Here is a 27,430-nt window from a genome sequence, read left to right on the forward strand (position 1 = left end):
TTTCAATTTCATTTTATTTTCTCGCAGACAAACACAACGCTCACAGGAGACTAGGCATTAGGGTTATTATGAGTTTAAAGCACTTAAAGGCTTTTGGCCGTCCTGACACCAGGAGATGCGAGGGGGGCCAGAGGAGCAGCGAGGCGTCACGTGCCCGGTTTTAAGAGAACAGCGAGTCCCAGATGTGTGTTGCTTGAGTGTTTGTAAGTACGCATGCGTAGGCCCGTGCTCTGTATGCACATATGCATGCCAGCGTCGGGCTTCTCTCCGGGAGCCTTGCATCATGCCTGCAGCACTCCTCTATGTGCCTTGTGGCAGACTGTGTTAGCTAACCGCTCCGGAACAGACACATTCTGTATCATGGCATCTTAGGCTGACTCTTTAGAGCTCTCTCCCTGAGGTCACACATGGAATTTAAGAGCTTTTCTGAGGCAAAGAGGTGTGACTCGCCCAGAGACTCCCCTCTCGCTCTTTCTCTGCATCTGTGTCTCTCCCCTCTCTCTCTCTCTCTCTCTTACTTATTTCTCCACACTTTTATTTCCCCCTGCTACACTCAAGAGTCATGGGGCGCACACTCAGCGGTAAACCAATTTCATTTAGTATGTTTTCACATTTTTATCCAATCACGGCATGCTCCAAGGTTTCAAAAAGCCACACGACGCTTTTATTGGGGCCTAATTAAGGATCTCTGATTTAATCCGTGTAATTTAATAGAGATCAGTCATGGGTGTGAGGCTCTGGCTTTGAGCGGAGGGAAGTGACGTTGATGCATGGCGACCGCTTCCGTCTGCTGCGGTGGGTCGGGGGTCAAAGGGGACCTTTGCATTTAGGGCTAGTGTACATGCAAAGGTGTCCACCTGTTGGGCAACGGGGGTACGGAGGCTTCCGGCTTTCGTCTTCTCGGCCCGAGCACAGACACTCAGGTGGTTTCACAGCCACCGGCAGATCGGTCTGCACCCCGAGCCATCCGCTCTGTAATTGCCTCTTGGCTCGCTCATTGTTCTCATTCATTTGCCTCTCTGCCATACAGAGAAAAGTGAAGTGCTTTCACATTGTTATTTGGGGTTTTTCAGAGGTGTATCTACATCACTGAATGATTGGCATAGGCCCGCCTCGTTACAATTGTTCGCAAATTACAGTCAACCATTCGAGGCGGTCTGATAAGTTTTAGCGAAGTCTCGGTTTGCGATGATTTCCGTCGCTCTCGTTTGGAGGGTTGACACGCGGTGCCGAGCAGCAACGACTTGAATGAGAGCTCGAGAGAAAACTGCTTGGCATTGTTGTGTCCTTTTCACGAGCCCCTTTGCAGCCCTCCAGCAAGCCACTGTTGTGACGCAGTATGGAGCAGAGAGAAAGCGAAAGAATTGAGAGCAGCCCGGGTCGGCTGAGGTGAGGGATCGCGTGCTGGTGAGATGTCTAGACGGTCAGGGATAAGAGGCCAGGCAGAGAGAGAGGGAGAGAGAGAGACTGGCAAAGGACTGTGGGCTTGAGGGAGGCTGTGTCGAGGGCACGGCTGGATGGGCACCTTATCTGAAATCACCGCTGACGACTTCAGCTTCTGGACACTAACGCCATTGACAGGTGACAGGGAGAGCAGCCGCTTCCCTACCTGAACACACCATCACTCACTCCCACTATGTGCCCCCCATCCCCCCATCCCCCTCTTCTGTTTCTGCCCTGACTTTCTGCTACTTGACTTGTGGAATGCAGCCAAAACCAGTCAACCAGCAAATTTTAATTGTTCTATGTATCTGCAAGAGCTCACATTGTTTCATAAAGCCAGTCATCCTAGATGTGCACTCTCTCAGAGACTTCCTGTCTGGCCCTGCCATGCTAAACCACATGGCTTTCTTCTGTAAAGGCACACCTTCATGGGATCTCTTGACTCTTATGCGAAATAGGAGGGTTTTTTTTACCCCCTTTTTACGAGCTGATCTGTGGCAGATGAGGGGAAAAGTGTGATGACTAATGTCTCCTATGTGTAGGACTCGGGCTCATCTCTCCGTACCGCTCATTATGCCTGAGCCTGACGACAGTTTGGAGGGCGTCGGTGGCGTCGCCACGTTGGCCATATGCTTTCCTATCTGTCAGGATGTCAGGACGTGGCAGGGGTGCGCTTTTCTGCACCAACAGAGGAGCGGAGTGCAGCACTACAGGAGGGCCTCATTACCTACACACCCTGCAACCGAGACTCAGGGACGCGCTCGCAGACATATTGAGCGTTGTGTTTAGAACCAGAGGTGGTGGATTTAAAACGTACTCAGCCCAACCAAACAGCCCCCACCATACCCGGAGCTCCATTATCACGGCAGAAAAAGCATTTTTTTGTTTTGTTTAGAAGTCAATGCTTTTACAAATTAACAAAGTAATTAAGGCAAACAAATAGATTCCCTCAACATTTTTAATTGAACTTTTCGCTTTTTCTGTCTCCATCTGGCCAATCCCCTCTCACCCACAACCCCACACTTCACCCCTTTGTCTGGATTTACACTCGGGGGACTTATGTTGTGGCCCACAATGTTCTATGGAGAGATGAGAGAAAGCCAAGATTGACATTTATTCTTCTCCTGGCATTTGAGGATATGTCAGAGTGCTTGCTTTTTGGATAACAAGTAACTCCGCGTTGTGTCGAGGGTAGTGTTAGAAAGCAGTGTTTGCAGTAGTCTAACCGCCCGACGTGCCTTCTTTTTAGGCTGCGTATAGATCATTGGGCTCTTAGTAAGGCTCCACAGAACACAGTGATCCCAGTTGTGCATGCTAATTCACGATAGGAAGTGGTGAGGCCCCTCGCAATTCTCAGCCCTCCATCACCATTGATCCATTAAATTTATATTGGGAACCGGCTTTCACGTGGTCAGGACAAAAATCAAACTTTTGCCCTTGACGATCTGTAATCTATACCATCTGAATTAGGACGCATTAGTAATCTGGACCCTTCTCACTCAGGTAGCTGAATGCTCAGTCGAGGGAGGCTCCATTTAAAAAGAAAAAAAATCAGGGGAAACTTTACGACTATTCAAGGGAGACTTTATTGTTCAAAAAGTTATCTCAGCTGGGGGATGAAGTCACTTCTCAGCTGACTAATGGCGAACAAAGCAGTTCATCTAATTCTCAACTTTATTTTCGAGGTGTTTGCTATGCATTTCTGTGAAATTGCTCCAGCCTTTTGAATGGGTTTTATTTTCAATACGTATCCATGGAGAAATATATATATCTAAATGCTGTCTTCCACATCGACAAGATAGTTGGACGGTCACAAATACTTTAATGTTAATATCTTTTTGCATTCGCCAGAAATATTATGTTATAATAACATCATTATGGGCTGTGGGTATAGCTATATCTAAAATATTCATGATGTTTAACATTGACACATAATCATGGAGGGGTAAAATGGTAGGAATCTTGATATGTTTGGACCATTTAGAAATATAAATTGGAAGGCTGATACAAACTAGCTGCTCATCTAATCACATCCATGGAGGGACTTGGTGTCACGGTGTTGTGACTTATCACAGCGTTTAATGACACTGCTGCCACAAACTTTGCAACTATTGTCAGAGTGCATGCTGGTTACTGTAATTCAGCATGCACTCTACACTTTCCCGAGATGACCGCGAGTCCGGGGGGGGAGATCAGGTCGGGACATGGAGGGTGGGGGCCCATTGCATCAGCTCACAACACAATCCCTTGCCCCTAATTAAATCGCCCAGTCCCATGTAGCGTGGAAGCTAGCGGCTCGGCAGATGTAGCGCCATGTTAAACTTTATGTTGCTTGAAAATGGCTTCCGCTCCAAGTGCATTTGAGACAGAGATGGTTTGACTGTAAAATGATGTGTTTTATGGCACCGTTATCGGGGCGATATTCCTTAAAGATGCAGCGCTGCACGCTGTGGCGTTCTCCGTCTGCAGGAGGGAGCAAATTGATATGAACAGATCAACAGAGCTATGCCCTTCTGGATGTCCTTGGCACCATACTTGGCCCTGAAATTGATTTCTCTCCATATCTCCTATGCCAAAAAAACTCTCATTCAGAGATTTTATACTCCCACCGCCGACACATTTAGTTCAGGTTTGTGGAGAGGATGTGCTGCTGGAATGTCATTCATTTCCTCCCACATTTCTTTCCACGCTGTCAAAGTAACCCTGATATTAATGCAGTGTATTGGATAGTGGTATTCGTCAGCTTTGTGTATACATGCATGTGTGAGGGCACTCTGTGTGTGTGAATAGCCAGGAGCAGGGAGACATCGCTTTTGATTTAATGGCTATTGTGCTTTGACTTTGTGTGCGTTCCGCCGTAGTAGTGTGTCCTTCCCTTGCCTCTGCTGTAGTGGGCAAACGCTCTCGGTCCAACATAATTTCACACATGCACGTACTCACACGCGCAAACACACATATCGTGCCTTGGCTATGCTCCATTAGGTGGGCTGTGTCTTAAACAGGAGGCTGACGTCACCGCTTGGCTAGGACATATAGGAAGGTGTGTATGTGTTTGTGTGCCACCGGTCGCCGTTTTCCTCTCAATGTCCTTATTGTCTATCTCATGGGACCCCCCCCTCCACACACCCTCTCTTCTCTGTATTTGTGGCCTGTTGGATTCTATTGATCAGCCACTGAAAGCTTGAATGTCTGAAGAGGAGCACAGGGAGAGAGAGTAGGGCAGAGAGTGGCATTTGTGTGCCGATATGTGCTTTTCAATTTATGTGTGTAGGTTTGTGGGTGCGATTGTTGATCAAATAAAACCAGTCACAATCAAATCAAAGTGTCAAGCTTTAGATCTCGCAATTGTTAGGCTCTCTGCTGATTCACTGATATTCGTGCTATGAATACTTGTGGTACTTGCTGGTGAGAGAGCCGCCCCTCTATGGGTTGATCTTCTCACAGAAGCCACGGATGGACATTTACAACCACGCCATGACATGTTACCTATTTCATAAACTTTCCAGTCAACTATCAGGCCGTAACAAAGGCATGAGCGCAACAGAGGAAATAAGAAACTGCAGTGAGAAAGGTCACATGCGACATTGTTGTTACAGAAACCACACTTGAATATTATCATAATGTAATTGCACCACGTGTGGCTTTTAAAGGTGGGAAAACTGGTAGAAGTGTAAATTTGAGCAGTTGGCATGTCTGTGCGAAGGGAGGTGTGAACGGGGGTTACCTCCCACAGAGACAAACTGCTACCGTTCAGACCCTCCCTCAGGGCCTCGCTGCCGCCAACTCAACTCCTAGCAACACAAGGCGATACACCGTCGGTGCTATCAGCGTGGTTGGATCGGTTGTTGTTGCCGTGGGAGGTTGGAATTCCTCCCATGGATTCATTGGTCTTTTTGCTCAAATCTGGCTAAGCTCCCTAAACCTTGAGGATATTTTTTTCTCTTTGATATAAAAAGGTAAAATAAACATCCAGAAACAGCATGCTGGAAATTGTGTTGTCTGAATCTGTTGTTATGGCTCAATAAGACTTAATGTTTTGTTTGTTTAAACTTCAAAGGGGAATGTCTACAGAGAATGTAGTTTTTGTCGGTATACATATTGAATATACTCGCCGCATCTTGGCTCCGTGGACACTGGGGTGCTGTTTCCTGGCGTTGTTTCAGACCACTCACCTCGCAGAGGGCAAGGTCAACGCTAATCACTGCTTACATAATGAATTTGCATGATCATATGGGCCTTCCATCTTAATGACGCCGGTGGAAAATGCCATCTCATACTTCGGCTTCAGAATATCCCATCAACGCACAAATGGCATCCTCGGCGGTGATTAAGGAAGCCTTGACACATGGCTAATGTTGTTATCACGCTGTTCAAACCACTGGGTGACCATTTGTGTCCTGTTGATAGGGTCATTGACTTCCTGGAAGGCATTGTTCCAATCAGGCAAGAGATGCATTATGTGATAAAGGCAATTGCTGGAAATTAATACATTATTAGCATATATTCAGCCTGTCTGACGGAGGGTGTGCTGGAATCTAAATCATGAGAGACAGGTTTACTTCAGCACAGAGCCAGCATATCTACTTTTAATGCTGATGTCTTGATCACCCTCGCAATTTGCGCATGCTCAATCGTCACATCGCAGGACGTGCGTTGTCTGCAAATGAACTGGAAACACGTCACGCTTGATCCAAAAGGACACTCGCACAGTTCCTCCATGGGGGTGCCCCGTGTGAGGCTGGATGTTGGGTTGAAAAGGGTATGACTTGTTTTGCCTTGTTATCAACATTCGTATCTATGGAACCAATGTGTTTATTATTAAATATTAATATTTACTATTAACTAAGCACAAAATCGTTCATCCAGCCATGGAAATTAACTCTCAAAGTGCAGCAGATTGATGTATTAGAATTTAAGATGTACAACAGTTTGAGTGAATACATATTTTTTTTAATATTGCAATAGACATGGCAGAAAATATATATTATTATTATTATTTATTATATATTATAAGTCATTTGAAATATCTTGAAGGCCTCTGCCTTATACATAAGGCATGCATACATGAGAGACGGCTTGTGATACAAGCAACACAGAAACCTCCTCTCAGGTTTCTTTTTCTTTCTTTTTTTTTTTTTTAAGGCCGCACATTCTGTCTCCGACTGTAAGCCCCAACAAATAGTGAACGAGGCACGAAACAAAGAGGTCTTTGAAGAACAAAGTCAACCTGCCACATGCGACTGGCTGGAGATGAATCCCATCCCGAAGATTGTATGCTTTCAAGACAGGGGAGGGCAAAAGCATCCCCCAACAACAAAATGATATAAATTACCACTGTTATGGTCTATACGGTTCAATTTAATGTGCTTGTAATGATAAATTATTTTGGTTATGAATCTAAAGTGGACCTGAGTGCAGTCGGAGCAGCAGGACTGTTAGAACAATTGCAGCTGTCTCCCAGGGCTGTGGCCATTAGTCAATAAATTAGAAAGTAATTAGTTTCTGCTTCTGTGGCTCTATTTGAAGCGCTTCACACAGGTGTAATGAAAATTTATTGGAGCTGTTGATCCGGAGGAGAAAAGAAAAGTAGAGGATTTGTAGCGTGTGATTGTAATGCAGGATTTCCATCTTCCTCTCTCTTTTTTTCGCTCGCAGCGACAGGTAAAGTTAGCCACGGCGGCGAGAATAGGGGAGATTTGGCTTTGACGTTCGCCGCATTGTCAACAGGCCAGTTAGCCAGCAGCTATGAATATTTCATGTGTGGATACTTAATACGAAGACTTCCATCATAGACTATTTTGAATTCCTGACTTCAAATGATTTCACTTTATTGCTTATGACCAGACTTATGGGTGAAATACTCCATAACATCCAGCATCACATAAAGTAAAATAGCAAAGGCAAATATTAGAGAGGGCATGTTTTCTTTGCTGTAATTTTATGTATATGCTTGCTTACACAAACCGATGAGGAGTCTTTGGCTACCCTTTGTTCATCGTGTTTTTTCGCTCCATTACAAAAAAAGGGAGAACATCAGACTTCGGCCATCAGGTTTTCCTAACTGAACAGCTTCACATTTCTCTTTCATGCCATTGTGTGCAGATCAAGGCAGTCGCAGCGAGCTTTCTTTTTTGTTGGCAGACAACATCAAGGCTATTTGTTTTGTCTAGTGGAATGTAAGGTCAACAGGAGAGGAAGAACAGAAATTGGAAAAGCGCTTGAACAACGGTTGCGTCAATGAACGGCGCGAAAGACGGACAGGGAGAGGGAGCCGCCGCGGCAGCATACGGGTGGAAGGGAAAAATTAGAAGTGAAAGAGAGATGAGGCGGAGAGAGGAGGCAGCGAGGGGATGAAGAAACAAGCACAGGCGGTGAGAGAGAGAGAGAGGGGGAGCACATAAAGGACGGGCAGTGGAAATAGAGACGGGATGGACGGATGGATGAGGACAATGAGGCAGATCGGTCCCAGCCCAAGCTATGGCCAATTAGAATAAAATTAGCTGGACCTTGGCAAAAGGGCTAGGGTGCACAGTAGGGCATGAAGAAAGGGAGGGGGGGGGAAGGAGCATAGGGGGAGAATATCCTGGTGATTAAAACCAAATGATTAGTGGTGTGCGAGGCAGAGGGCTAGAGAGCCGGGGTCACCTGAGCCTGCGGGGAGAGAGAAGGTCTAATAGTAATGAGACCAACCTTCCCACTCCTCGTCGTCACCCTCCTCCTTTCACCCTCTCGCCGCCCCCTTTTTCTTTCCCTTTCTCTGACTTCCATTGTTTCTCCTCTAACCATTTTTGCTCCATCTCCCACTGCTCTTTATTTACACATTCTCCCCTTTTTTTCCCCCGTCCGTCACCGTGCCTTTCCCCCCTGTCTGCGCCCGCTGCCTTCTCGTGGTAAACCGTATTACTATCTATTACTGTCTCTTGCCTTTGGCCAAAAGCGCTCGCTAATGCTATTGTTGTGGGACACAGTTTAGCTTTTCGTGATAAGCGAAGATATACGAGCGTAGTTTGTTTATCTTTTTTTAATCACGGGCGTAGATCTGCAGATGTATGGTAATAGACGGATTGAGCTGTAACAAAAACTCGACACAATCCTGGCATCTGTTGCAGACTCCCCATGTGCTGCTGCCTCATTTTTTCCTAATGAAGTTAGAATTTGGTCGGAGCGCTTCTTCCTGTCTAAAGCAGCCATCCTCTGTGATCTAAAGTTTTTTTGTTTTTTTTTAAGATAGCAAAGATTTTCCACACTGGTGTGTCACAGAGACAGGAAGCCAGATAACAATGCTAGTCATAGGAATCCCTTCGAAGAGTGTCTCGGTCCAATTGGGTTTTTGAGTTGCCTCGCATGAGTGGGGGTGGCTGTAACACAGATCTGGTCTCGTGGGCTTCCTCTGTAGTGTGCACATGCTTGTGTAAGAATGGAAGTGTGTGTATCCATCAATAAATAATGAGGTTGGCCACTTGACATGTTTAATGGCCAGAGGCGCGCGAATGGCCAGAAACAGCCTCAGTGATGCGTTGACTCTTAAAGGGACAGTACAGGGCACGATTTGGTGGCATCTAGCGGTGCGTCTGCAGCAAACCAACTGTAATACCGCTTCGCTTACTCCTCCCTATCATACACTGTGGGATTGTGAGCCGTCGGGTGCAAAAAAACCATGGTAACGCTGTTCGCCTTGCTCAGAGGCCATCCATTCCATAATAATGCAACTTTAGGAGCAACAGGAGTCATACGGCAGTACAGCGGTTTTACACTCTTCGGCTGTTGTTACTACAGTTCCACAAGCGTGTCGGAAAAAACGACGGTGGCTTTCAGATAACGTAATCACTGGAGCCGGTGATTATTTTGTTCTGGGCTGCTACAGAAACATGATGGACCCACTCCCTTTGTAGATATGAAGAGCTCATTCTAAGCTGACATGAACACAACAATCCTTAGTCTCGGGTGATTATACACTAATGACAATACAGTCATAAATGTTATATTCCATTTCTGCTAATGGATCCCACAAATGCTTCACAATGGGCCTTTAAGGCACCAAAGCACAGCTCTTCTCTGCTGCTTCCACACCCTCTCAAGCACCTTATTTACTACCACCCTCCTCCGACTTTGCCTAACTTCCAGCTCAACGGATCCACCCACCCAACTGCATTTAATACTTTAATTTCTTCGCCAACCCTCTTCTGTGTTATGCTGCACTTTATCGCATCTATAATCATTAATTTGTCCTTGTTTTCCAACTATTTGATTTAATGTCTTAACATTCAGGCACTCACACTTTCCCATCTTGGCTATATCTTGGGACTCGGTCCCCCTCTTGTATCTCTCAACTTTTTTTTTTTTTTTTACAATTTAGGAGATGAGCTCGTCCACCCAGAGGAGCAGCAGAGCAGTTATTCAGGTTCTCCTTGTGATGTCGGCCATGTACAGCTAGAAATATCATTGTGTCTTTTTTCCGGGGAGGCAGCGAGGGTAACGTCAATATGCTGCAAATCAACAGGCAATCATGCAGAACATGCAGAGAGCTGTGATAGCCTGGGAGGACAGAAATCCACCTCCAAGATGCTACTCCAAGCCCCAACCTGCTTTAATTGCTAACCTTTGCAAGCTTCCCTTTAAATTAGATTTGCCTTACTTTTTTGGCACACCATTTTTCTGGCAAGTCAGTATTTTCCTTGCGAGACACTTTCTGCAAGAGCAAAGACCTGATGTTTCTCTTTATCTTAAGTGTCCTCTGTCTCTCCGCGCCCCCGTTCCCTTCACCTCTCAAATCCCCTTCTTTCTGCCTCGGCCTGTCTCTCTGCAGAGTAAAACCTCCTCCTGTAGAGAGAGGTAGAGTACAGTGGGCCTGTCAGCCTGGAGGGTTTTTGGAGATCAGAAAACATGTCAGAAGTCTGGTGGGTCTTCCTCACACGGACCCCACTCTGTTGTGTGGTTGAAGCCCATAGAGAAAGTGCAAACACAGCCCTGGTTTGCGGGGCCACAGGTCTGAAGCCATGGGAGACGGAGGGGGGGAACGGGGGCCCCGAGTGCAGCCAGACAGACAGCACTGAATAAAGAGATCTATCCACGGGGTGGACTGGTTGGCGAGCGGGATGCGATTCTGTGTGTTCCACTCTGCGATGGCAAGAAACACAGGCAGCTGCATGCACAGAGGGAGAGAGAGGCGGAAAGAAGTGACAAATAGACAGTGCACTATATGTGACCATTGTTTGAGTTGCCAAATTGCTCTGTTGTTGGCCAGCGATTATCTGTGCTACAGGAAACCGTGATGAGTTTTCAGTTTGGAGAAAAAAGGGAGGAAAAAGAGAGCAAATAAAGGCCTTCCCCTGTTGGCTACCTGTGATGACTTAGCCAAGCCAGGAGACTTATAGCACAGCCTGACGCTGTCAGACTGCCTGGTGGCCTGTATCACTTTAAAACAAGAACACGGGGAAAAAAACAGAGTAAAACTGCAGAGCCCCGGTGTATTGTACTGTATTACAGTGCCCCAGAATGGCCTCTGCTCGGAGTGGAGCGGTGGCAGTTGCAGCCGGCCGTAGGGACAGCGGACAGGAGGCCTGGTCAACCGGACGACAGCGAGGGGTCACGGGGGGGTCCCCCGGGGGAGGAGGTGTCCCGGAGGAGGGGTGGGCAGATGGGGTCTGGGAATGAGAGTGTTCTCAGACAGGTGGATGGCTGTCACCCTCATTTTCGCCACCGCCAGTAAGCAGGTGGCCTGTCCCTCCTCCTCTTCCCCTCGTGGGTCACCTTCACATGGCACTGCTTCCCCCTGGGTCCCATTCCATCATATATACATGTACACTGTATACACACACACACACCAACAGTTCTCATACCGCTCGACTCTCAGTCAACCCCGGCACCTGGGGACTGGGCGCGTAAACAGTCGCTCTCAAGGTTGAACCCAGGTGTTTCATTTCCATTAAGGCCCTCATCACATTCACAGCCTCCTCCCTCTGACTTTGGTCATAACACAGACGGAATAGTCATTAAATTTCAGATTACCTTCTCTTTGCCTTTGTAGATGTTAAGATGCGCAGGGTTCTATTTTAGATGTCTGTCTATGAAATAATTATCTCCCGACTCCTCTGCCCCCCCCGACATCTTCAAAAGAGGATGTTCCATTGATGATATTTGCCCTACATCATAGCTTTGCTCTTGCCGTGACTCTAAAACCCAATATAGCGTAATTAAACTAACAAAGTGACATCAATAAAGACAGAAGTGGTCTGTAATTACAGTCTGTGCTGGGACATCATAAGCAGGCAGTGTCATCACCCTAACGAAGGAAATAAATCGATGGCAGACAGACAAAGCCCCGTTTTACGATCCCCTTCTCCTCTGACACACAAAGCCCAACCATAAACACGGGTAAGGCGAGAGTTTAATGGCAATCTTAAAGTTGCAGAGGCCACTAGGTTGTCTTTACTGCTCCTGCCCAGCAGTACAATGGGTGCCTTGACACTTTCACCGCTCCCTTCCTCTCCTTCATTAGTTGTGTTTCTCCCTGTTTCTCCCCTCGGTCTGTCTTTTTTCCTCCCCTCCTTCCCTCCTATATGGTGTCTGGTCTCCTCACCCTCTGGAGACACATGAGTGGCAGGCCTCCCCCCCACCACCCCTTAATAACTGTGTATTCCAATTCTGACAAGGTTGCACGGAAACAGACACACATGGATGGGGAAACGCACACAAATGCACACACAAAAATAATATGTTGTGGAGAGATTGGCATTCCCACGTTGCCTCTTTCCTGCAGAGACGCCATGTGGACAGCGAGGCTAAATGTCAGGGAAAGGAGATTTAATTCCACGAGCGCACACACACGCTCGAAAAAAAAAAAAAAAACCCCTCAAACACCGACGAGGCACCCCACACTGATAGTGTGTGGATCGTGAGGCCAAATGTCAAGGGATGATGTAAATTCACATGATTGCTTCTAGAAGTAGTTCATCACAATGCCAACGGCGGCCACAGCGGCGTCTCGTTGTCCTCGCCGCATTTTCGCCGAGGAGGACGGCAAGACCATGCTAAATATATAAAACCCGAGTTTCCCTGAGAGACTTACGGTCTAAATACACGGAGGAGAAAACATTCAGTAATCTACATAGATATTTCCCCACACTGTCTGCACTGTACATGGTGGGTTTTCCAGCTGAGATTAGCTCTGGGTATATCCAAGCCTTGTCACATGCTAACACTGGGGAATACATAAAGCAGACTCAGAGACTTACTTCAGAAATAGGGATATGTGTCATGTTTTAGTTTTGTATAACATCCTTTCCATATTCAACGTGGTCTCAGGGTGACAGTAGTGGATCTCCGTCAGCCCGTTTTCCCCCTACACATCCTTTTGATCAAAGAAAAACCCGGCGGAATATGATATTCGAAAAGAAACCGACGACTCGTGTAGTTTTGTGTGTGTGTGTGTGTGTGTGCAACTTCGCTAACTGTACGTACCACATTGATTTCATTCAAGAGCACATCTCTCTCCTCGCCAGGCCCTATATGCGGCACGGTGCCAGAAGCAAACTCTTTGCCATGCTGTGGCTGTTGCCTTGACCCCACCCGCCCGCCTCCGTGTCTCACAGCCTGCTTGCCGAGGTGACTGATGAGCAGACTCACTGGTGTGTCAAATACGGGGGAAATAGTCAATCAGCTAGGCCGGTGTGGAAGCCCTGCATGCCGCTGTAGTTTGGAAAAATGCTGCTGCAGGAAGTGTGTAAAAGTCACACTCTGTGCCAGACTGAGGATAAACATTTTACGGTTTTGGAAAGAACAGGGGAGGGGGAGGGGGGGCTTCTCCTCTGGAAGGCATGACTAGATGCTCATTGCGTCTGTGTTTAGTCCACCCCGAGCTGCGTGGGATTTATTATGCCATGTCTGCTATCATGCCAGCCATGCTCGAGTGGCTCTCTGTCTGTGTGTATTTATGTGTGCGTGTGCTCTGTGTCTGTTTAAAGCCAACCAAAGGAAGGAAGGGAGGATGTTTGTGTGTGTGAGCGGATCATTTATGGAGGAGAGGGAGCGTTGATGTGATTTAGTGTGTGGGAGCTCAATGGGTCAGTGAACTTGGAAAATGAAAAGGCAGTGGCGGCCATGATTAGAGGTGTGCCTTGCTGACTATTTTATGTGTGTATTCAGATGTGTGTGTGTGTGTGTGTGTATACATGCAGATGGCTGTGGGAGTCGGACGGTGGCGGATGAACGGGACACGCAGACTCCATCATTTTTCATCGTGTGTGCTGATGTGTAGAACAAGGAGACGTAGAGTTGACTGTGTGGTTTTTTTATGTGTGTGAGGTCTTGGCCCCGGCTGATGCATCAGAGATGAAGCGGAGTGATCTCAGACCATGTGCCAGGGGCCAAGGTCAAAGGTCGTCATATACAAACGTACCCAGAGAAATTGAATGTGAGAGAGCGTCGGGGGCCCGTTGGACTGTTGACTAACACTCTCACCCATAACATCACATACAACCCATACATTTCTTATGTTTAACTTCATTATGAGATTCAGTCTATGGATGAAATAGCAAAGAATAAAAGCTAAAATGCCAAGCTTCATGAAATAAAGAAAAACAACCTTTAAATGTATATTTATAACATGTTAAAGCTATCCCAGCCAGACGCTCCTGTTGCTGTAGTTCGTAAAAAACTTAACAGCTGTGCTTCACGGTCAGCAGTGTTCACGTGTCGGGGCATGCCTGGATGGGCATCCGTCCATCAATCGCCATAGTAACTGCAGCACATCTGTTTACAGCACCGCTTTACGGTCAGCGGTCAACATAATAAGCGTCTACTGAGTATCCACAGTGTCTACAGGAACAGCATGGTCTACTTTTAATTGTCAACAAGGAAACGGAGCTGGCCATCATGTATTTCTCTTTAGTCGGCTCCGTTGTGACACAGTTGCACACGTTCGCAGCTGAAAGCTTCTCCAACCAACCCGTGGTCTGATCTTTTGGCCAGCTGAGCAGCTCTAGTCGGATCACACTGATTGTTCCGCACACTGCTGTGTCGCAGGCGAGTCGGCGATCAATAAATTACCTTGCAATGCAAAAATATTTCCAGCGAATATTAAGCTTATTTCCATCAAGTAAACAGGAGTGACCAGCATGTATTATTATTTGATTTAGCTGTTGTGGGAGGAAAAGAAACGCCATCATACTGGTGTTACTTTGCTTATTGACACACAGCTCACCCTCAAATGTTACGACACTAAGATTTTAACTGCTGACAGTTTTACTTTTTCTCAAGCAAAGGACTTGTAATTATCTTTATTGATATTTCATTTAAGTGGACAGTGCCCATTAATCAACAGTAGGCTCTGGTCAATGTTAATCCTTTTTTTTTTATTATTATTCCACCACTGAATTTGTCTTGAAATACGACTTTGTTTGTTACTCTTACCTGTCATTTTCCCCCCTTTTTAAAAATAATCTCCTATCAAGAACATAAACGAACTGGTAGGCTCGCCTCTGTTTACTCAACGTTCTGGCACGGGTTGTGTTTACGGAGGCGAATCGCAGTGTGTCAGTGTTTGTGTAAAATCCCCCAAACGCCACACACAGGGATCAGAGAGAGAAAATGAACACCATGCCGGGAACTCCATCTTGGAATCCAATCTGAGCATTACGGCCAAAAAGGTGGCTCAGGCTCCAACAAGTTTAGCGTTACCGTGGAGACCGTATCATCTCTGGCGATGCAGGCAATGCCTGAAAATTTTGATCTGCATGGCCAGCATCACTTGACCATGGCCGACGTCCGCCCGTCTCCGCCGCCGCCACCCTGCTCCCCTATCTGTGGCTGGCTGCCGCTGAGCCCTGGGCTCCAATTAATCCCATGATGCCTGGCTGTGGTTGGTATGGTGACCAGACGGGGGCACACAGAGAGAGAGAGAGCTGTGATTCCCAGGTGAAAGGTGGGATAGACTTTCTGATTCGCTCCAGCACACAGATAGAGTTACAGCTCAATTTCAACCCCTCGCCCTCACTGGTCTATCCTCGTGACTAAAATAGGACCAAGGAGAGGAAGAATGGCTCCTTCTCTTCTTTCTCTCTGTTTTCCTGTCTGGCCGTTTCCCTTTTTCCTCACTCTTTTTTTTCTAATATCTCACTTCAACCCATCACTGTGTTTTTCTTGTGACAGAAAGAGACTCTGAGATGTGCTTTTAAAAGCTTGGTCAGCTTGAAAAGCGGCACTTCTTAGTTCTCCCTCTCACTTTAAAAAGTGTGAGGTTTTGTTGACCTCTCTGGCTCTTTATCGGCCCCCTTTTCACTTGTTCCCACTGCTCGTGCTTTGTTCTTTTACCTTTTTTGTGGACAAGGCAGGATTTGTGAATTAATCATAAGTGGTTCAATAGCTGGCCTTCGCTGTGCTCTGTCACCGGGGGATCAATAGGGGAAGGTCAGCAGCACTGTGGTGGAGGAGAGACAAGGAGGGCCATGTCCAGGTGATCCATAAGACCGGTCTGGCATGAGGCATGATGGGAAGGAGAGCCTGCCCTTGCACTGTCCTCTTTCTGTCCCGGACACACCCACCTCAGGTGGACTCGGTGTCACCGTGTCATCCCCATATCATCCAGGATGAAACCCCACATTTAAATATATATGTAGATATTTTATAAGGATGGAGAATAATATCAATATCACATTCGGCCAGCTCAAAGCTTAAAGTTGTACAGTGTTGTGTTTGCTTTTCTTCTTCTGATCCATCTTTGCTTTTTATCTCCAGTCTGGGTGTGACACTTTTATTTGAAAGTACTATCAAGGACACAACATGAGTTCCCTTTACTTGTTGAATGCTTACTGGGAATGAAAAATAAAGACATTTTTGATCATCTGCTCCGGATTTGGCTCTCCAAAGCCCACGACCACATCATTATGTTACTAGCTGAATCCTCCTGCCCCTCGTTTTAATAGAAGCAAGGTTGTTGTCGCTAATAATGAAAAACCTGACCTTTTTTTGTTGCTGCAGTCTAGTTCGACTCGCATTTAATTGCATTAGTATTTCTTGCCACGGGAGTACGTAAGCCGCTAAAACGGCAAACTCCTACCCCCACGACATAAAATAAGGCTGTACGCAATTCCCCGCTGCCCATGCATTATTGAGAGTACAAAAGCATCCTCTTTACAAAGTGTCATAATAAGGCAGCGCTACACATGCACGATGCACACAGCGTGTAGTTGTCAGCGGGAGTCGGGGAGGGGGCTGGGGCTTTGGAGGAGCCTCGTTCTGGTGGCACCTTTTTTTTTTAACATTTTTTTATTTACAATGCACTGAGACACCGCGGATGATTTGTGAAGATTAGCGGAGAGGATGTGAGGTATGAATCACCGTCTCTGTGTGCTCGCTGTTTCCAAGTAAGCATATGCATACTGACTAAAGGCTGGAAATAGCATTCAACACAAATACGATGTGGAAGCCTTTTGAGCCAGCAGTTGAAAGTCATCAACATTTCAACCCAGTTAAACATATTACGTGCTCTCACATGCACACACACACACACACACACACACACACACACACACACACACACACACACACACACACACACACACACACACAGCGACAGTGTGCATTTCAAGTGAATAAGAAAATGTCTTCACAGCCAAAACCTTTTACAAGCACCGAAATTCAAATTCCATGTCACCTAAGCTGTGCATCAAAGCTGCACATTTAGCCCCATCGCTGCCTTGTGTGTGTGTGTGTGTGTGTGTGTGTGTTGACACGGAGAATGGAGCGGTGTAACTCAGTGTATGACATGGCTATTTGTAAATAACGTCCCCCCAACCTCATCCACTGGCGGGGGCCGAGAGCTTGAAGTCTGAGCAGCGATGGCAGCCTCCCTGAAATGTGCATGAAACCGGCTTAGCGCTATCAGCGCAGCATCACCGCCAGTCACCAGCCTCCCCTCTCATTCTGCTGGGCTGCTGTGGACCAGATAAGAGCAGTGACGCACCCCCCACCCCCCCTCCCGCTGCTTCCATCCGCCTTATGTTGTCTCCCAACAATCCACCCAGCCTCCCACACCAATTCACCCTTATCCTCTTTACAAGGTCTTACAGGGACAGGGACGCTGATGTGTGGCTACGACCGTAATTTATATTCTTTGTAAATTGTCTGTGATTTTTTCATTGAGATAAGTGCGGGGGGAACATCTGTTTTGTGCTGGAGGGCACGGGGGGCCGGGGCCCGGGCTCCGCGGCAGTCATTGGCAGTATAGATATATATAGAGAGAGGGGAGGCACACGATCTGTCTCCTTACCCTGAATTACAACTCCAGGGGCCCCGCTACCCTGCTCATCATTACTGTTGTGTTTAGATGAACACATTGGGTAAACAAAAAAAAACAAAAAAAACGTTGTGCTCCATCTGTACAGCCTCGCAGATATGCGATATCATATTTGGACAAACTTAACTTCTTGATTCATCTCAGTCTAATTCAGTCGGCTGCTGTCACCGTTCACTCCCTCAGTCATTCCCTAATTCTTTTTAAAGGCGGCCATGACTATTTAGCAGACGGTCCAGAGTAGAGAGGGAAAGGGTTGATGCGGAAATGTTGCGCAACTTGTTCCAGCTGCCCCCCCCCCCCCCCCCCCCCCCCCCTTAATTACCATATATAATTAAGCATTCATGGTTGAAGGCTGAGTTCAGTCAGGAGTAGAGTAAGAACTGTTGGGATCACAGTGACCAGGCGGCCGAGGCCTCATTGGCAGTCAAAGGGGCGCGCGACCTGCGGCGTCTCGACATACGAACACTAGCGGGGGAGTCGGAGGGTTTTTTTTTTTTTGGAGCGGCACAGACAATGAATCTCAATCCTGAGGCCATGGCAGATTTACATTTAAAGTAGTTTTAGCGAACGCCCCCACTTCCTGATGCATTCTTTGGCAGGGCTGAAGAGGGGGAGCGGCTTATCTGCGAGTCATCAATTGCACGTGATGCGTCCGGATAGGCGCTCCGGACGCCGGGGCGCCGACACCTTCTTCCGCTCGCACGTCCACCTCGAAGATGACGTACCGTCTAACGGGGCGCCGTTGCTCAAAGTCTAATTACATCACACGTGGACGCACCTCTGCTCGCCGTCGACAGCTCCAGATGTGTGTGTGTGTGTGTGTGTGTTTTAACACATGTGACCTATGATTTTCCTGTGATTGACAGAACCAGTAATGACCAGCATCCGTCCGTTATTGATGTTCCGTCACTCGTCTCGCTATTAATGTTAGCCATAGACGGAGCAACAGGGTTACCAGGAACCTGGCATGCATGTGTGTGTGTGTGTGTGTGTGTGCGTGCTCCGGGGCATATTTGTGCCTCATATTTACACTTAATAGGGTTGGTGTGGCACCAAATGTGTGTGTTGTTGACGTGTTTGGATGAGGAGTAGGTGAGTGTGGTTGTTGACACAGTGGGGTAAAGGCTGTGATGGCTGAAGGCTCTGATGGGTAATTGAGAACAGCAGGTGTCGCCTCCCTCCCGAGCCACTTCAGGCCCCGACCAGATTACCCTCCGATCTTCAAAGCCTCTCCGGCCCGGCTCTCCTCTCCTCTACTTTACTCTACTGTACTCGACTCTTGGCTGTGGAGAAGAACAGCATGTATGGCAACGCTACTGGAGCAGTTGTTAGCGCTACACCGGTTCACCAAGCCTGGAATCTTTCATTCTCTGTATCTTTTGTTGTTGTTGTTGTTTTGGTATCCCATGAATACCTAACGGTTGCCAAAACCGTGTCTGCCCTCGCACAATAAACCCGTGTGTGTTCTACAGAGATCTGTTTATTCAAGTCAAATATTTTAAAGTCCCATCACAGAACATTTTTTTGGGGGGGGATTTTTTTCAGATGATTCACCAGAGCTGTGGATTCTCTCCCCACTGATCCCCGTTGGAACAGGAGAATCTCTCACGCTCACACAGATTCCTCCTCGTTACTCCGTCAGCGCCTATCGGCCTTGAGACGAGCCGAGCCTGTGGGCCAGGGCTCCCCCTGCTTTGGGATTCTTACCCATGCTGAACACGTCACCAACCTCATACCCCCCTCCTCCCGTATCCCCATCCCTCCCCTGACTTTTTCAAATGAACAAATCTGATTGAGCGAATGCCATTACCTGGGTAAATGAATGATTCCTAAAGGACTGGACAAGGCCTAACACCACCCGGAGGGTAAAGCTTGTTATCGCTCCAAACTCCAAAGGAGGAGAGAGGCGGCCGCGGCGCTTGTGTGCACTTTGTCAGAGGACTGTATTTCCATATTAATCTGCCACATTTAGGCATCTGAGACAGAGAGCCTCCTGTCACGCTTCTTTGATAACAGAGCAGTTAGCTTTTTCCCCCTCATGTATAAATATGTATAATTCTGATAAGATTAATTGAAACGCCTAAGTATACACTGGTAGGAGATGAGTGGGAGGGAGAGTGAGGGAGACAGCGGGAGGGAGAGGAGACATATTATGTTGCCAAAGCATTCATTTTTAAGACCGGCCTTTGCCTCAGACCGAATCCAGAGCTGGTTGCCGAGGCTCTCTCCTCCCCGGTCCCAAAGTGCCTTGAATTGGAAAATAGCATCAACCTAACAGTCCCTCAAAAATAGCTGAGCGAATATGTTTTTGCGCCGAGCCGATAAATACGTCGCGGAGCCTCTGACACCGAAGCCTCACCCCAATTTCCAGTGCTCCGGAGGAGATCAGATAGCCCTGTGTCATTTGATTTTCTGCCTTATCTCATCTGCGGCCATCTTTTTGTCTCAAGCAGAGCTACGTTTTAAGAAGCGCACCCCCCTTTCCCCGGTATCTTTTTTTTGAAGGACAAATTCCAGAATGATACGGAAACAAATAATCGGATCGCGCTGTGAGGGAGAGAGAGAGAGAGAGAGAGCGGGGCCGTTCCGCTCTTTGATTGACGCCGAGCGCCGATGTCAAACGAGCGTCCTTCAAGTGACATTTTTCGGGATGCAAATCTGTCCCGAGTACATGTGCGAGATTGCGGCAATCTGCAAAAAAAAGTTCTTAGTTCCAGAGTGCCGTTTATGATGGCGACTGGGTGACATTACAGGATGCTGTAAACGAGAACACAATTTATACTTTGTGTACGTCCCACGCAGCCGTTGAGCAGTTTTCCCGCTTTTCAAACTGACCAATAAAAATGTCTGTTTAATAGTTGTTCTCTGCAAAGTATGCTGAGTGCTCGACGAGGGGAGGGCGGGGAGGGAACAGCAGGAGAGAGAGAGAGAGATGGAGGTGTGGGAGAGGGGAGGTGGGGGAGCCTGAGACAGATGAAACGGGAGGAAGAGAGAGAGAGGCAGAAGAGGGAGTCGGGGTGAGGGAGGAGACAAAGCCGGTCCCCGGTGCGCAGCCCGATGTTGACTGACGGCGAGAAGAGAGGGCTGCAGAGAGGAAGGGTGGAGGAAAGGGAAGAAGGGAGATCAGCGAGGAGTGGAGCATGTCAGTGTGTGAGTGGCGTCTCTCATTAGAAGGTGCTGTCAGGGGCCACAGAGGGGGGACTGCGGGGACCCCCACCTCCCCCTTCTCCTCCCTTTCCGCCGGCCCCTGAGATCCGACTGGGAAAATGATTGATGAGTGATACCAAGATAAACACGCGCCCCGGGCCCCCAAAGGCAGCCCTGCAAAATGATGCATGCAGCGTTATAAATAAACCGTATGGAGGAAAAAAAAAAAAACACAAAAAACTTTACAATAAACAACAAAACAGTTGGATTTTCATATTTGGAATATTGTTCGAGAAGAGGCAAACCCGGCTTTTGTTCTTTGCTTTGATGGGTTTTTCTGGAATTTTGTTTTTCTAGTTGTATATGCTTGTGCATGTGAGCAGTGAGCTCGAGGCTAAAAAGGCTCACCGGCTGACTGGTTGTTTAACGCTGCGTTCAAGACAACTTTGAGGAAGAAATGTTCCCAGTTTAAACGTCCAACTTTTGACCTCCAAGCATTCCAGGTGCACCAAACAACAACTACAGCTGACAAACTGATGTTTCTTTGTAAAGTGTTCACACAACTGAACATTTTTTGAGGACATTTTAAAATATTTTCCTGAAAAACTATTGTGCAATTTACATGCAGAACAGGTGTCACTCTATGATAGCGTATGATTTTAATGAAATACTTGCCAATATACTTTCTTACATCACACATGTAGGTTTAAAGTAGTAACTCTGACTTTGAGTGGCTTTCCATTGTACTTTTTTTGTAGCTGGAAGAACTTTACAGTTCTGCGTTGTCTGAAACGCAGCATAAGCCTCGCTCAACGTTTACAAAGCAGGCGGCTTTCCCACTCGTTCACCGTGAGGACCCCAAACACTGAGGCAAACCTGTTCTCATTTGGGAGAGCTCCAAACCGTGTGTGTGTGTGTGTGTGTGTGTACGTATGGATTCATGCCGATGATATGTAGCCGCGCCACACAGAAAACACACACGCACAAATACAAAATAAGGCCGCACAAAACTATGCTCAACTGCTGGCTAATTGTTGAGTTAAGTCATAAATGTTTCATGCTACACTTTCGGTTAATGTTTAACACTGAGAGCCAAATGCCTCTGTTACAAATGGAAGTGGAAAGGCAGATTATCATCAAATAGTTACATTATATCATTATGAGCCTACAGGCTGTGGTCTGGTGGAAGCAGAATGAATTATGAATGGAGTGTAAGGGAGGGATCTTTCGCTTCCCTCGAGGGACTTCCAACACCACAACTCATTTAAGTTGGATGAATGAGAGATAAGGAAAGGAAGCCCCCTTCCCTCCCCCCCCTCCCCCCACCACACACTGCTTGCCTTACACACTGCCCTTCATGTAATTTACTCCGTGAGAAGAAGTGTCACTTTAGCAGCTCGCAGCACACTCACTTCTCATTGGGAGAATGTATGCTGAAGGGGCGCTTTGTTCATTGTCAAACTGTGCATACCAATGCTGCGAAACGCCATAAAGAAGTCTTGTCATCTAAGTCACTGGTGCATTTTGCTTGCCGGGCGCAGACTCGTGTCGGGGCCCTCTTTGTACATCTCTTAATATGAGTCCCTGAGCTGGGCTGTAGCTTTGCCTAAAAAAATTCTTCTCATCTTTCTCTCATTTGCTCCCCCCCCCTCTCTTTCTCTCTCTGTCCTGTCTCCACGGATCCAGGCCGCAGAATGGATCGATGATATTGTACAATAGGAAGAAGGTGAAGTACAGAAAGGATGGCTACTGCTGGAAGAAGAGGAAAGACGGGAAGACCACACGGGAGGATCACATGAAGTTGAAAGTGCAGGGAGTTGAGGTGAGTGCGCTTACGAGAGTTTGGATTTAGAGAGAAGAAGTGGTGGTGGGGGGGGGGGGTATCGGGGGGTGGGGGCAGGCGAGAGCCAGCCTTCACCCTGACACAGACAAAACACAGGTCTACAGTGAGCTCTCCCCTGGCTGTAATGGAGACAGTCACATGCTGCAGTCGGCCCCGCGTCTCCACGGAGCCTTACCAAGAAACAATGCAGCACAACAATAGTTTTCCCTGGGAAGCCGGCGGAGTGGAACCGATTGTTTGTACCTTATTAAGGCTCTGGATGTTGCCTTTGCTCCAGAGAGCCCTACATTAATCTTGCTAGCTCAAAGCAGCGCTGCGGAGCTGGTGTTCCCTTACCTCACTCCACGTCATTCCCCACACTTGCCGCCGCCATAAAAGGCCCAGATGCATCCGTCTTGGGCCGCACCCAGGCTCGATCTCGCTCCACCCGGGGGTGCGTGTCGGCGTCCCCGGCTCGTCCCCAGACTCCTTCTTTTTACTTTCGCTTCCTGCGGTTCTGAAGTTTTGGGTACTGGTCTCTTTTCATGTGTTTCGCCAGAAGCACGGACGCCGGAAGCACAGGAGTTGAGATCGTGTAGAGCTGTGGAGATGTGAGATGCTGGTCCCCTATTCATGTGTGTCTACACACACACACACACACACACAGTCACACCATTCAAGTACACATAGCCACACACCTCAGAGAGCGGTGCTGTGAGTCTGTCGCGCAGTGTGACAAAGACAAAGCTCAGGCATTCTCCCAACAGGGGCTCTGCTCTCTGTTTGTACTCCTCCAGATATTTGTCAATCCCAGAAAAATGGCCTCCTCGCTCACCTCGCCAGCTCAGTTTCATCTCAGGCCCTGCAGTGGTCTGATAACCTGTTGGGACGAACACACTGCCGTCCTTTTGGACTGTTACATAACTTTTTTCACAGTTTCTGAGAGTCCAGGCTTTACAGACGGTTTAGATGGTTGCATTAATATGGTTGTATTAACATGTGGATACAGATAATGCTTAGCATGAAGAACCAGCAGTATTTATGACTCAAATCCTTTTTACTGGCATACGCTGTCACGAGTCCATGATATTGTATCAGCAATACAGTATGAATTCAAAGTAGAATATGTTTTATTGTTTCAACAGCAGGACGGGGTCATAATTGGCCATTTTACTCGTATTTCGGGGTTTACCTTTACTGATCGCACCAGCTTCAGCTCCACCGAGGCTCCACCCCCCCCCATTGCACATGCATTTGTGGATTCCAGTGAAAAAGAAAGATGGTGTCATGACTGACCCCTCAGTTCCGTCCTCAAAGTGTCCCTCAAAGAAGAGGGGAGGGAGGGGAGATACGATATGGTTAAAAAAGAAAATTGCTTGTTCAGTTATTAAATGAGCCTGCTGTTCCCTCAAACAAGTCCCAAAGCATGCATAGAAATTATAAATAAACACTTGGCTAATGCTAAAAGGAGATGTCAGTTGACAATGTCCCCACATCTACCTTACTTTAGATGTCTTCTATATCATCGCGGCCCACTTCGGTACACCCCCTCTCCACACAGCATCCTGTACTGTATGACACTGTCCTATTTTCTAGCATTAATGCTAGTCAATGCTCCAGAAAAGCGCACCATTTTTCTTTCAAGCAACTGGCACATCGCAGCGCCGCTGTATCCTTGGTGCTTCCCTCGGCCGGTGATAGCGCGTGATCTTCTGCGGTCTTGCAGCTGTCACCGTGGACAAGGAGAAAACATACTGTAACGTTTTAAAAATAGCCGGACCTCAGTGAGTCCCAGCTTTATAAAAAATGATATTTACAAAAAAAAAAAAGAAAGACATTTCCTGGCAAGCCAGAGCTAAAGCGATTGGCTCCTAAGCTGAGGACACACATGAAGAGCAGCCCTCCAGCTTCCCTTTATGTGTCACACATTGTGCTCTATATGCTGCGTGGGCAGCGATGACTTGTCGTGGCGTGTCCGACATTGGCGTTGCTGCATCGTGGTTTGCATTCTTTTTTTTTTTCTAAACAGAAAGGGAGCAGATTCTATAACCCTTGAGTGTTTCGAAGAATGAGCTTTTCTTTACATCCGAGTCGACACTTGACATGAACATTGAGTAATGCTCCGGCGACTATTACAGTATTTATGTCCATCAGCAGCAATAAGTAGCCAGACGCTGAGCTGTCAAACCACTAAAGCTGTAGTGTGCTGTCTGCAGGATGCAACAACGTAATATTAAAGGATGTACTAAAGCATCGCGAGTCCCACGGCCAAAGACTGATAGCCGCTCACTGCGTGTGTGCAACCCTGCTCCAATAAGTTGTAACCGATCTAATCCACCAGAGCTAATTGCTAATCGTGATCGGTAGGAGGGGGAGCTTAGCGGAGAGGAGGAAGAGAGAGCTCAGGTAGAAAACTGACTCAGGTGCTGCAAAGCCACATGGGATTGTAAGAAATTGGACCATCACTGCTGCTGTTTTCACATACTGTACATAAAAATACACACACACCGCTGTTGGAGCGGTGTTGTGTGTGGGCTCCTTGTTTTTTTGTGTGCGCGCCCACATTTTGCGGACTTGGAAGCCCTGAGTCATGTCCTTTTCTACGCCTCGCCCCCTCAAGACTGACAGGGGAGAGAGAGGAGATCCATCACATGCTGTAAGCGGCCTATGATGGGAACCGTGACCCGTAACGCACAGTCATGTTTACCGTAAGCACGTCCGAATGACTCGGCCCTTTTAAACGTCTGGACAGTGAGAGGATGAAACCAAGGGAGAGGATGAAGAGGTATTCATTTCTGCCTTCTGCTCCATTTAAATGGAGAAGAGAAAGATCCGTGTATGGATACATAATTCATATCGTACCTTCACGAGGCAGAACACAAAGAGTTGACACAACTTTTAGCACGCCCTCGCTTGTTTTACAGGGGGGAGTTTTTACATCAGTCGAAGCCTGCGCTGTAGCCGCTCTGATTCCCCCGGCCGCCCGGTGCTTAATAGAGGTTTTCTGTGGTTATTACACGGGCCAGGTTTAGTGCACAGAGAGGACAAGTGTTGTGGGTGGTTCAGGCCAGTGATGTTCAGTGGTCTCCGGTGAGAGGAGTCCGGGAGCGAGGGGGGGCCTTCTGGGGCCTGCAGGAGGCAGCCTAGCGTGGCAGGAGTAGATGTCAGCGTGTGCTGCTGCTGTCCTGTCTGCTCCGCAGTGCTGGCTCAGCAGCCCATGTAAAACCAAGGCTCTACACTCCTTCTCCCTCCATCTCGCTCTCCCTTACTCTTTCTGAGTGTCTTCCCCTCTTCCACCCTCTCCCTGTCTGTCTCTTTCATTTCCCTGTCTTTTAATTATCTCAGTAGACCTTTCGTTGTCCCGCTCTGCTCCCGACTCCCTTTCTCTTTACCGGCCTTTCCCTTTTCTCTCCTCCTTCCGCTACCCTCCAAGTCCACAGTCCAGACGGACAGAACCTCGAGTCGGGGCGGTAATGCTCCCTGTTCCCTAAAATTGGAGCGCGGGGCATGTTGCGGCATTAGCGCTTAACAGGCCGTGAAATAGCAGCCTGCCTTCCTGACGTCTCCCCCATCACTCCAGGTGAGTTGGCCAGACGGCTGGATAAATGAGCAAAGCGGCAACCCCCGTCTACCAGCATGCATTCGGGGGGCACCTGAGGAGAGATGTCCATCAGCGGTTGTCTCACCACACCGCACCAGCTCCTTGCCATACCCAAAGTCCCGCCGGAGGAGGAGGGGGGTCCTCGCAAACCACTCGGATGAGGATGTCCGGCGGCCGTCTTATCACTCGGGATCTGCCGTTTCACCAAGTTTTGATTGGCTGCATTCTTCCCACACGGTGATGTCATCTTAATTCAGGCTGGAGGTCTGATGGTATGCATAGCTCTAGCATCCCCTGGCTTCTCGCTGTGAAATAGCAGAGACCTCGAAACACATCTGCTTTGACAAACTCCAACTGCTATCCCTCCTGTGTTTTTTTTTGTCAAGCTCCTACCCCGATGCTCTTCTTATACTTCTGATTAGCTGTTAACGTCAGCTTAACCCCCCCCCTCCAATCTCCACCCACCTCTTTCTATCCTTTCTCCCCATTATTCCTAAGCTTTAATAAACTCCCTAAAATACGGATCGATTTTCTCTTAAGTGAAGGTGGCAGTTCCTCTGACTTATTTCATTACCACAGGCTAATTACACCGATTGAAATGAGCTTCTCCTCTTAAGGTGTGCTTTGCTGCTCTGTGCCCCCCATGCTCCCCAGACTTTAATGCCAATACAGTTCTCTACCAATTCCCTAAATCCCATTCCAGCGCTCAGCTCCACCCTCCCCCACCTCCAACCCCTGCTCACCCTCCGCCACCTAAATAATCAGCCGGTGCGTCCTTAGCCTCCGTAACTTGTCATTTCATGTTGGATCCACCCTAATGTGTGATTTCAACTGTGCAACTGTGCAATGAAGGAAGGTAATGGAGCATGCTGGTGGCTCAATCGCCTCTGTTCATTGATAATAATGAAGACAAATGTCAAAACATTAGTTGCTAATGTCGTAATGGAGTGGATGCTAGTGGATGCGCGCTGGATGCTACACCGCATTGGCTTTCAATATCACATGACCTTCAACATTTAACTCCTCTTTTACTAGTAGTCCAGCCCTTCAGAATGTTGACGTTTTTCTGTTCATCCAAGCACATTTACTATCCGGATGCAAACGACTCCCCGGAGACGCCGCT

General features: G+C 47.7%; 1 protein-coding gene across 1 annotated transcript in view; it reads left to right on the forward strand.

Moving 5' to 3' along the window:
• camta1a (calmodulin binding transcription activator 1a) overlaps positions 1 to 27,430 on the forward strand; it is a gene marked incomplete at its 5' end in the record, with an annotated part of 268,682 nt that overhangs the window by 130,630 nt on the left and 110,622 nt on the right. The window contains 1 exon segment of the mRNA XM_084016249.1: positions 22,571 to 22,706. Coding sequence (XP_083872375.1) covers positions 22,571 to 22,706 — 136 coding nt within the window.

This window comes from Eutrigla gurnardus (assembly GCF_963514095.1).
Source record: "Eutrigla gurnardus genome assembly, chromosome: 8".
Lineage (NCBI taxonomy): Eukaryota > Metazoa > Chordata > Actinopteri > Perciformes > Triglidae > Eutrigla > Eutrigla gurnardus.